This window comes from Peromyscus californicus, unplaced genomic scaffold (assembly GCF_007827085.1).
Source record: "Peromyscus californicus insignis strain IS unplaced genomic scaffold, ASM782708v3 Scaffold_4__1_contigs__length_199733344, whole genome shotgun sequence".
Lineage (NCBI taxonomy): Eukaryota > Metazoa > Chordata > Mammalia > Rodentia > Cricetidae > Peromyscus > Peromyscus californicus.
This window is the reverse complement of record NW_026294562.1, coordinates 152275703-152287739: the sequence shown is the minus strand read 5'-3', so window position 1 is coordinate 152287739 and position 12037 is coordinate 152275703. Positions and strand designations below refer to the sequence as shown.

Sequence of the window (12037 nt, the reverse complement as noted above, 5' to 3'; positions counted from 1 at the left end):
TGTGTGTCTCTGTGTATGTACATGTGTATATATGTATGTATGTGTGCTTATGTACATGTCTGTGTGTGTGTGTGTGTGTGTGTGTGTGTAGTAATCCTTCCTCACAAATTCTTACATTTTCTTCTCTCCACTCTGTCCTTTCCTTCCCTTTCTACATTGGCATGTTGCCTAAAGCATCATGTTTCTGTTTGTCTTTGTTAGAAGTCACCCCAATTTGGTCAGGAGTTACCAGTTCTGCCATCAGAATATCTTTCCTGGAGTTTCCCTCCATGGTTCTTCTTTCAGAGGTGTTTTTAGTTCTTCAAGCTCCTGTAGATTATTTCCTGGGCTTTTGTCTTGGAGGAGCAGAGAGTGGAGACCTTCGTTGGGAGAGCCGCTTCTGTTCACACACTGGGGCATGTCTGGAATGGCTTTCTATATTTTCTATTTCTATTTTTCCTTTTTTTTTCTGTGTACATGTATATACCTTCTTGTCTGTATGTGTGCCATGTGCATGCAGGTGCCTGTAGATGGGATCAGCCCATGAACATGTCACTTTATAGTTCTAGTTTGGTTATTTGCAGGTTGTTATTTATTTTTACTTTTTTCTTAACCTAGTAAGCTGTGTAGAAATGAAGTGGTCCTTGTCTGGCCAGGCAGGAGCCAGCTGTATGATCCGGGCACGTGGGGAATTGCCGTGTGCCTCACCTGCAGACTGAGTTTTCAGGTCCTTCCTCATTGATGATTGCTGTTGTCAGAGCACCCTCCTGTCTTTGAGGCGTCTTCTCATTGCTTTGTGTTGTGAGTGCTGTAGGAATTGAAGCGGTGATTTAGAAGTTGTTCTCTCATGCACTCTGGAGTAGAAGGGATCAAATACTAGTTATCAGAGGATTTAGTTTTTTGAAATAAGTTATTTGTTACTAGGAAGAGTTCTTACTAAGTTCATGAACCTGCACACAGTGACTTTTGCTCATAGTTTCTTTGTTGCAATGGTGTGTGTGTGTGTGTGTGTGTGTGTGATTGTGTGTGTATGTATGAGTGTGCATGTTTGTGTGTGTGTATGTATGTTTGTGTGTGTGTATTTGTGTGTGTGTATGTTTGTGGGTGTGTGTGTCTGTGCGTGTATGTATGTTTGTGTGTGTGTATTTGTGTGTGTATGTTTGTGGGTGTGTGTGTCTGTGCAGGGGATATGGATCAGTGCTAAAGAACTCGCCGCACAAGCGAGTTCACATTCCCAGCATCCGTGTAGTTACCAAGTGCTGAGATCTAGGTGCATTGGAGGCACAGATGGGTTTCCTGCAGCAAGCTGGCTAGTTAGAAAAGCTGAGTCATTGGCTCTGGGCTCAAGTGGTGGAGAGTGGTAGAATAAGGCACCTCAAGTCAGTCTCTGGCCTCTATGTACAAACATACATACATGTAAATGTACATCTGGACACACATGTGCATGCACATATGCACACACACAGAGAACAACAATCAAACAAACAAACAAAACATGGTACTTTTGCCTCATCAACAAACCATGGCAAACTGTGGAGTCGGTTTATGATATTCCACTTCTCTTATTGAGAGAGCCTGTCCAAGGAAGGAAATGGCAAGCTAGTGTGAGCACCTCCTTGCTGCTTTGCCCAAGGTCTTAGCCATTAATGTTATCAGTGTGATGAATTTTGCTTGGCATTTGTGGTTTCTCAAAAGTCACTGTAACGTGAACTATTTTAGCTTCTTAAGGCACATTAAGGACACACGTTTTTGTGATTAGGGACATTAAATAGCCTACAGCTTTTATCTCCTCTTGCACTGTGGCTGTGGCTATGCCTGTAGAGGATGCAGTACCATGTATTTAAGTGCATCTGATAATGTATAGGTCATTGTGTAACACCATGGAACTAGATGTCATTTGTCTGCTTTACCTGTGGTTTGTCTTAAGTTTACTTTCAAACAGGGAGGTTAATTGATGTCTTCAAACAACAGAACTGAAAAAAAAAAAAGCAAACCCTAGGCTTTGTGTTCTAGTGTAGTGCTTACAAGCCTTGTTCTTTGCATTGAGAAGCAGTGTGTCAGTGTAAAAGAGATGGTAGTTAGGGTGGGACTTGTTAGTTACATTGTGGCTATTAACTCACATACGTATGTGGTTGTTGCTGTGTGGCATGGTCATGTAAGTTTTTATATGTCATTGTTTTAAAAGTCCACGAAGTTCATTTTTTCCTGCATTTTATTACTATTTTCCCCTTTTATGTATTTATATGTCATTGTTTTAAAAGTCCATGAAGTTCATTTTTTCCTGCATTTTATTACTATGTTTCCCCTGCATTTTATTACTGTGTTTCCCCTTTAAATAAACTTCATGTTACAACATGGGCTTCTATATCATACTGTACAGTGCATAGTAGAGATGTGTTTCTCAAAGTATTGTTATGGGACGGGGATGGCTGAATGGTTATACGTGCAAGCATGAGGACCCAGTGAGCTTGAATCTCCATAGCCCACATAAAGCTAGATGCAGTTGCAGGTCTGTAACCCAAGAGCCCCTTGGGCAAAGGGAGGCAGTGCCAGGAGACTCCCAGGAGCTCTGGACAGCTTGCCTGGGGCACACAGCAGGAGATAACAGAGATGATGTTCCCAACTAGCAGAAGGCAAGGATGGCACCTGAGGTTGTCCTCTGACCTCCACAGCCTCCTGTGGCACCACATCTTCACAAACACACAGGGCACGGTTGTTGTGTTTTTAAGGTGGCTGTAATTAAAAATGGTCTTTTTCTTCTTTTCCGTTCCCTCCCTATCTTCTCTCCTTTCTTAATATTGTTTCAATTCTCAAAACTCCTGTGGAGACCATATGGTAGCTCAATTAATTTAACTTTGGGTGACATTTAATCATCCTCTCCCATGCTCATAATTAATTTGTTTGGAGTCCATTGAAGAAATTCCCAGTCAGGTGCCTTTTTATGCTGCTGGCTTCTGTCTTCAGTTAAGGTTTGTTAATTCGCTTTATTTATTTTGGAAAAAAGGAAATCAACTTCCTTTATCATTTTATATAGTAGCACCAACTTATTTTGTTATTTTTACTACTTTTTCTGAGTCTGTCAAGTTTTGCCTGTCTGATCACTCAGTTATCAGCTAGATGTAATTAACTACTAAAGTTCAATGGAGAGTATAATTAGACCCTGGAAGCAACTTGACCTGTATTAGAAGCCAGTCACATGATTCACCAGCTGTGGGGTCCTGGACCTGCTTCTTCCTCTTTGGAATTTACTTTGATCGTTTGAAAAATGAGGATTAAATAAGAAAGCGTGTGTGTGTGTGTGTGTGTGTGTGTGTGTGTGTGTGTGTGTGTGTGTGTGTGTGTGTGATTTGTGTGGTATGTCCCTGTTAGCACAGGCCCCAAGGCTAGTAGAGGGCATTAAGTATCTTCCTGTATCATGTCCCCCTCACCCCAGTCCCCTGAGTCACATTCCCTGGGGCTCCCATTTTATTGGCAAGGATGGAAGCCAGCAAGCCCCAGAAATCCTCCAGTCTTTTCCCCACTCAGAGATGTGGTTGCAGGCATGCCTGCAATACTGGGCTTGTTGGATGGGTGCTGGGATCTGAACTCCAGTCCTCATGATTGCCTAGCAAGCACTCTTAACCACTGAACTCTCTCTCCAGCCTGAAAACACATTCTTAATTGAACTATGCTTGTATATCCTAAATCTTTTTGTGCAGTTATTCTTTATAGAAATTATCCCTTATTAATATTTCTTCTCCCATTTTCCAGTGTGATTAAATAATAGACCAATTTTTCCTCTTAGTCATTTTAAGTGTACAATTGAGTGGTATTTGGTACAGTCCAAATGCTGTGGCCCATCACACCATCCATCTCTAGAGCTGTGTTCATCTTACAAAGCTGAAACTCTACATTGGTGACTCCCCACTTCCCCTCCCCTCGGCTCCTGTACATCATTATTTTTCTTACTTACTGCTGTGACTATTCTAAGCGTCTTACGTAAGTAGAATCATGTGCTCTCTGTCTCACATAACAGTGGCTCCAAAGACTTCATATTGGAGCATATCTCAGAATTCCCTTCCTTTTTAAGGCTGGGTAAACTGATGATACTTAAATATGCCCTGGTATCCATCCATCAGTCTGTGGGTGGTCAGTTTACTTCCATACTGCACTCTGTTGTGGATATTGTTGCTGTTAACATGGATGTTGAGATGCCCTCTGAGAGCCTACCCTCTTTGTTTGGAGATGTGCCCAGAAGTAGAATTGTCTTGAAGGCTGCCACATAGTTTTTTAAAGTGGGTTTTCTCTCTTCCATTCCCAGCCATGCACAAGGCTTCTGAGTCCTTGCTAACTTTAGTTTGTTTTCTGTCTTGTAGCTAACGTGTCTGAGAAGTTCTTATAATTCAGATGTGCATTTCCCGAATGACTAGCAGTGTGGACTATCTTTCCCTGATACATTATAATTGTTTATATATCCAATGTCCTTAGACACCTTTACCAGTGCAGCATATGATCAAGCTTCTCAGGCCCTTTCCAACCTTTTATTTGTAATTCTACAAATTGTATTTTAATGAGCATTTTGGGAGATGCTGTGGATTCTGTACTCACCACAAAAATGAACTTTTTGGGGAGCTTTTGCCACACTGTCATGCTGCATGTAGCCACAATGTACATTTGTACTATGTGTTCTGCTTTCTCTCTGTTTTGGTGTATTTTATTTGGAACTTGACAGAATTATTTTGTTTTCAATGATAATAAAAATTCTTAGAGATTGATGATGTTGCCTCATGGGAGGAAGAGGTCCAGAGGGTCATTGGGCTCTCACTGAGATTCCAGCCTCCCCTTCCTGCATCGTCTTGCCATGGTCTGGGGAGGTGCTAGAGTATGTAGAGGGAAGAAGATTAGCTGAAGGGGGACTCCATCTGTGCAGCTGTGGGGAAATTGTAAGTAAGTCCCATGAACTGTCTTTCCAAGTTGGACTTCTGAGCCATGGTTTGTCTTGGTACCCTCACGAAGGGGTTAGATATCATTTCTGTCCCTCAGAGAAAGTGTTCCACAGCAGCTGAGTCACATTATAAATAATCTCTTAACTTCTAAAGAATCACTTGTTTTATTTCTGTTGCAAGAAATTCAACCCTGTGCTGGGTGTGTGCACAGTCTCCCACTGAACTACATCCCCATTCCTCAGAACTCTGATGTAAGGTTACATTGGAAAGAAGAAAGTTAGCAACTCAGTAGAAAGAATGAGAAACAATATTCTTATATAGTTCACATATAAATACAGAGGATACTATTTGTGCTTGTCCTATTGGTACACGTCCTGGGTGTTTGTTCCAGTCTTACCTCATAGTAGACTGGCCCTGTGGATGTCACCTTGGTTATGTGTAGGCAGGGTTTTTTGTCATGACCACCGACTCCCCAAATAACTACACAGAGACTTATTATTAATTATAGTTGCTCAGCCAATAGCTTAGGCTTGTTACTAACCAGCTCTTAAAACTTAACCCATATTTCTTATCTACACTCTACCATTTTTCAGCATGTTCATCTGCTTTCTCTGTGTTTGACTGGTGTCTCCGCCCTCTTTTTCCTTGCGCTCTCTTTTTGTCCATAAGTCCTGCCTAATCTCTACCTGCCTAGCTATTGGCCACTTAGCCTTTTGTGAAATGGATCAGAAGGTGCCTTGGCAAAGACACATTTTCACAGGGTACAAAAAGATTATTCCACAGCAGTTATGTACCTAGATCTTTGCATAACACAGTCCTGTTAAGACTTGGTTCTCTAATCATATGAATAAGAGGTGTTCTCCAACCTATTTAAAACTTAAAAGGAGTGTATTCCTTTCCCCATGCTCTAATATTTTTCCAGTTTGTATTACATCACTGCTTGGCATTATTTTATATTCTTTTATTCATATTGTTCATTTCTCTAAAAGAATTGTATTAAGACAAAGACTTGGGGAGCTAGGCATGGTTGTACACTCCTATAATCCCAGCATTTAGGAGACTGAGACTGAATTGCAAGTTCAAGGTCAGGCTGGGCTACAGTGATATCCAATCTCAAAACTACAAAGATAGGGTTTTGGCTTGTTTGGTGAACTCCTCACCAAGATCAGAACCTAGCGCTTAAAGTAGATGGGCCCTGGAATGGTACTTATTTGGGACAAATTTATAGCATTGTGGCCATGTCACTGACAATGAAAGATCTAAAGCCTGGCAGTTTACTCCAGGTATTTCTTAGGTTAGCATAGAAGGCATTAGATACTACTGTGACATTCTCAAGCAAAGTGTTGGGCAGATTTCCTCCCTACTCATGTCCCTAGCCCTTCCTTCTGGTCACCTCCCTCATGTCCAGTGTGCCCTTTTGCCTTTGTAACTGTTTCTAAATTGTATGGGATCTACTTTAATTCCTTTGCTCAAACTTGAAAAGCTTGTTTCTACCCAAATTTAGAACCACTGAGCCTCAGCTAGACTCTAGCAATTAGCAGGGTAAAGCACCTTTACGTTGGCAATGGAGTTACTCAGTTTGTGCAAAATGTCTTTTAATTTAGCACTGTTGGCCTAATTGTAGAAGACCGTGGCCAACTGCACCATTATTGCTTTAAAATAACCCATAATATGTTGTTTCTGCACATAGAAATTACCATATTTGATCAATAAAGTTAAACTTTTTAATCAAGAGATATTCCTATCCCAAAATACTCTCACATTTTGTGCAGTTGGAAATAGAGGCCGTCCTCAATAGTAGCTATTTTATTTTCCAGGTTGTTCTGGACGTTGGGTGTGGAACTGGAATTCTCTCCATGTTTGCTGCCAAAGCTGGGGCAAAGAAAGTGATTGCAGTTGACCAGTCTGAAATCCTCTACCAGGCTATGGATATCATAAGGTAGGTGTGTATTTAACACTCAATTTATAATTAATTTTGGACTTGAAAATTTACACATTTCCTAATTTTTAGTAAATGTCTAGTAAAAGATAGTCAAGATATTTGTCTTTTTACAGAAATCCACCAGCACAATAAAATCTTAAGTTGTGTTGAGCTGGAGCTACATGCCAAATCATCCTGACAGTTGTTATGGAATTGTTTTTATGCTGTTTTGACCCAGAGGATACTGATTATAATATAAAACCAGGAACTATCATAGGATGATATTAACACAAGATGCCCCAGAGCAAATCTGTCAGTGATACTTTCTTTAGGACTCAGCAGTTATATTAAAGTTATTTATATGATGCACAGTTAAGTAGTCACTGTCACTCTAGGGGTCATCTAGCAGGTATCTCAGTTGCTTGTACAAACAAACATGAGAGACACTATCCCAAGGAAAAGCTATTTTAGAACAATTAACAAAAACTCACTGTTGGTAGTAAGATTATAGGAAGGTACTTTTGCCAGAAGTTCAAATGTGCAAGACCTTACTTTATGCACTAGCTTGATCCTGCAGGACTGGACCACCTGTGTTTTCAATTGAATTTTGTGTTTTATTAAAGTGATGGAAAAGGATAGTTTGTTTCAGTTCCCAAGAGTTTTAGATACATGTTTGTACATGATCATGTTCACATTCATTGTATCTGAACTGTAGAACTCAAGTGTATAGTGTTCAAGTTTACAAACACGTTTAAAACTTTTTTTTTTAGTTTAAAGGAAAATTGGATGTGTTTGGCCTGTGTGTATGTATATATGTGTACCGTGCACATGCCTGGTGCCTGCAGAAGCCAGAACAGGACATTGAAGCCTCTGAAACTGTAGTTCTGGGACAGTTGTGAACCACCATGTGCATGCTGAGAACTGAACCCAGGGCCTCTGGAATAGCAGCCAGTGCTCTTAACCTGCTGAGCCATTGCTCCAGCCCGAATTTATGTGTCCATGTTCAGGTTTCAGTTCCATGATGAGCTCTGTTCTGCAGGAGAGCTTAATTCATAACAGCACAAATCCAGCTGACCTGTTTCAGATGTCGTGGCTCAAGATCAGCTGGATTTGTGTTGTTATGCTGGAGTTGAGGCAGAATACTGCTGTGGGATAATGCTAAAACCTTCTGACTACAGAATACTGTGTTAGAAGGGTGTGGAGGAAAACTCACTTGATGGTATGGGTCAGGGGAAACCCAGGGGGAAAGGTCTCATCTTCAAGGTATGGTTCTTTCTTCTAGCTAGTCCCTGCTCCTTAGTTCATGTCCCTGTGACATCATGAGGTGGACTTACCTACCTGCTGATGAAGGCTGTGCCTTCATTACCCATGCACTTCCCCAAAGCCCCACCGGCTGGTAACACAGCCTTGGCACCACTGCAGGAAGGAAGGTGTCTGTGGTACACAGGGCAGCTGCTTTTTAGTCTCTTTTCCTTTGTGGTCATCTTAACACTTTGTCATGACCTGTCACTCATGGAGGGTGACAGTGACATCTCAAGCAAGCAGTAGATTTTAGAGTATGGTGCCCCTGCACATGCTTCTCTTGCATCTGTGTGGTGGGAGCAGAGAGGTAGGTGGACATCCAGGCCGAGGAAGTAACTTCCTGTCACAGTTTTTAGTGCTGTGGCAGGCACTGCCTCTGGCTGCTTGTTCAATGAATACCTTGTCACTTTAGGTTTTTTGTGTTTTTTTTAAGGATGGATGTTTTCAGAGGCAATAGTTGTATCCTAATACTGATGTTTCTATAGTCTTTATCTCACTGTGCTAGGTGGTCTTGCTTAAGTTACAATGTGGACATTTGCCACAGAGGAAATCAGGCATGTTTTGCTAAAACTTACATTTTAATTTTCTTGAAACTGTTAGATAGCTGTGTAGCCTAATCCACTGTTTCAGCCATACATGATACATGGATCATGATGCCCAGCTGCAGCAGTTCTGACTATGTTCTTGTCTATCACAGCCCATCCTGTTACTTATCCTGTTATTTATTTTTGTGGGAGAATTTTAACATTATCTAATACACCATATCAGTAAGTGGATCATCAATCATGTATTGAATCTTAGTTCAAATTAATTACTAGTAACTTACCAACAGTGCTCAAACTATAGGTTCTCCCACTTACTAATAAACTACTAACATTTCTTTAGTTTGAGTTTAGAGTGAGATACACTTTAGTTATTTAATTTGAGTCAGTGTGTTAAAGTGTAAAAATAGTGTGATCACCTGTTCTGAGGTTGCCTGTGTGAAAAATATACTTAGGATTTCAGAGATGTTAGTATAGCAAATAAAACTAAAACATGGAAGAGAAAGGAATTACTTTCCTGCTATTATGTTTTTAACTGTGCAGAGAGTAATCATTTCAGAAACATAAACTTACACAAGGATAGCAAAGCTATTCAACCGCCAGACAGTTACATACTGCGTTCACTCTCAGATCTCTGCTGGTTGTATTTTGCCATTTCTCTGGTTTCTCCCTGACTCAGCCATGGATGGCTAGCTCATCATTCAGACTTTGACGTAGCTGGAGAGTTTTCATGGGAAAGCTGATCTATCTCATGTTCACAGTGTGGTACTTTCAGCCCCAGTGTGAAATGGAAGGCGCAGTCTTTCATGTTGCCTCTGTCTAGTGTATTAAACAAGATAAGAAAAGCCTGGTGAGGTGTGTAGCTCAGCGGCCGAGCATCTGCCTAGCATATGTGAGGCCTGGGCTTGACCCTAACACCACAGAGTAAAGAGAATAACTGAGGCCTGTTTTGACTTGCTGTCCTGTTTATATAAGTGTCCTCTAGACTTTCATCTTTTCTTCCCTAACACCTGCAAAACAAAATGATGGTGGACACTTAGCAACACTTTGAATAGAACTGACATAGGCTTCCTGAAATGCCAGCTCCTCTGCTTCGGCAGGGACATGAGGGGCTCCAGTGCACCTGTCTGGTGAGTGAGTAGATTAATGAATTTTCAACACCTAGGACATCACAGGTTCAAAGCCAGTTAAGTCGCCCTCCTCGGGTCTGGAGCCTCCTGTCTCCTTGAAGCTGCCAGGAGTTCAAGACCAGGCTCAGTTATATAGTGAGTTCAAGATGGTCTGAGAATTAGCAAGCATAGTCCCTCACATATTGTTGATCATGGTCACCCAAGTATAAGTGTTTCAGCAAAATATACTTTAAAATGAATGCTTTAACGTACAGTAATGCCTTGATGTTAGGGCGAGTCTCTTCAGCACAGGAAAAACTTCCATGTAATTAAAATGCATGTTCTCTAATTGAGAACGTGGTTTAATTAGATAGCAACTTAATCTACAGCTTGCTTCCTGAGATGGTCATTTTAATTCTATCATCTTAAATTGCAGAAAAGGAGAGATTGAAAAATACATGCTCGTCATCAAGCATATAGTAGTATGAGTAACTTTGGGCAAGGTTACAAGAAATTTTCTTTTTCTGCTGGTGGCTTTGTGTTTTGCTTGTTTGTTTGGTTTTCTTTGTTTGTTTGTTGTTTTGTAGCCCAAGTCAATCCTGAACTTGTGGCAATTCTCCTGTCTCAGCCTCATGAGTATTGTGATAACAAACACATAACACCATGCCTGATCTGAAAATAGTATGTGATTGGGATAGTCCTTAGTTCCTCTGCACAGTAATGACTTTGTTGTTCTGTGCCATGTTTGAGGTGTGTCCATGGTGTTCACCAATTTGTGGTACCCAGGGCCTGTGCAGTGAACAGGCTGGGTGCTATCGCTGTCTCTTACCATGAGTTCCACTAGGCAGGGAGGTTAGCAGGTTCTCTGAGAGTAGGGGAGGGCGTTGTGGGCCCCTGCTTCCAGCTTTCTTATTGCTGTCACTCACTAGTTCTGGGAACCTTGCCTTTGTTGTCCTTGTTGCTGTTTCCATTCTTGCTCTTTGTTTCTAAAGATACCATAACTACTTGGAGCAGAGTGTTCTTCATAAATGCAGATTTCTTTTCAGGCTGAAGTATTGTTAGTTCATTGTTACTGCCTTATTAACCAGAAATGTTTTGGAGTACCCATCACTAACACAATACCCAGGCAAAGGGACTTTAAGCAGGCTCTTTGTTCAACAAACAGTGTGAGCATTCTGGAAAAAAATATCATGTCATTTAACCAGCTTCTAGAGTCTCTTTAACAAACTAGAACAATAGGGTCAACAAGGACTTTCTGAATAGAATTTTCATGGCATGGGAGCTAGTCCCTGATGTCAGCAGACAGGACTACATGAAATTAAACAGCCTTTGCATAGCAAAGGAGACCATCAGCCAAGCACACAGACAGCCCACAGCATGGAAGACAAGCTTTGTTAGCTGTGCTTCAGGCAGGGCCTAATGTCTAGAATTTACAAAGAAATGCAGAAACTCAACACCAAAGCAATAAAACTTCCAGCCAACAAGTGGGCTGATGAAACAGTTCTCAAAAGAAGAAACACAGCTGACCAGTGATTACTTTAAAAACTGTCCATATGCCCAGGCATCAAAGAAATGCAAATTAAAACTAGTTTTCGATACCACCTCACCCTAGTTAACTGTCATTAAGAAATTTGACAACAAATACTGGAGAGGATGTGGGGAAAGATAAGCCCTTATTTGTTGCTGGTGGGGGTACAAATTAGTACAGCCATTAAGAAAATCAGTTTGAAGAGACCTCAAAAACCTAAAGCTAGAACTATGTATGACCTAGCCATTCACACCCAAGCACTTGCCTACCACAGAGATATATGCACATCCATTTTTATTGCTGCTCTGGTCAACTGTCTGCAAGGAGATGGAACCAGCCTAGATGCCCATCAGCAGATGAATGGAGAATGAAATGTGGTACATATACAGAATGGAATATTATTCAGCTTAAAAATTAAATCATGAAATGTACAGGAAAATGCATGAGAAATATATTAATCTAGGTGACACAAATTTATGAAGAACCTCATGTTCTATTTCATATGCAGATCCTAGCCTATAATGTGTAGTGTGTATATGTAAACAGGTATAAGTGTGGTGTAGTATACCACTTAGAAAGGAAACCAAGAGAAGCTAATGTTAGGTGACGATGAGCGAGAATGCAGGCAAGAGGGCGTGAGTCGTGGAAAAGGACGTTCAGGTGATTTTTTTTTCTAGTTTGAACTCCATAGTTTTTTTTTTCTCTCTTTCGATGGTATAAATGCATAAAAA

At 40.9% G+C, this 12037-nt stretch overlaps 1 protein-coding gene across 6 annotated transcripts in view; it reads left to right on the top strand.

The window, feature by feature from the left end:
• Positions 1-12037, top strand: part of Prmt3 (protein arginine methyltransferase 3) — an 80073-nt gene that overhangs the window by 13361 nt on the left and 54675 nt on the right. For all 6 annotated transcript variants that reach the window (XM_052762561.1, XM_052762562.1, XM_052762566.1 and 3 more), the window contains one exon: positions 6722-6843. In XM_052762561.1, the coding sequence (XP_052618521.1) occupies positions 6722-6843 (122 nt within the window). The remainder of the gene's footprint in view (positions 1-6721; positions 6844-12037) is intronic.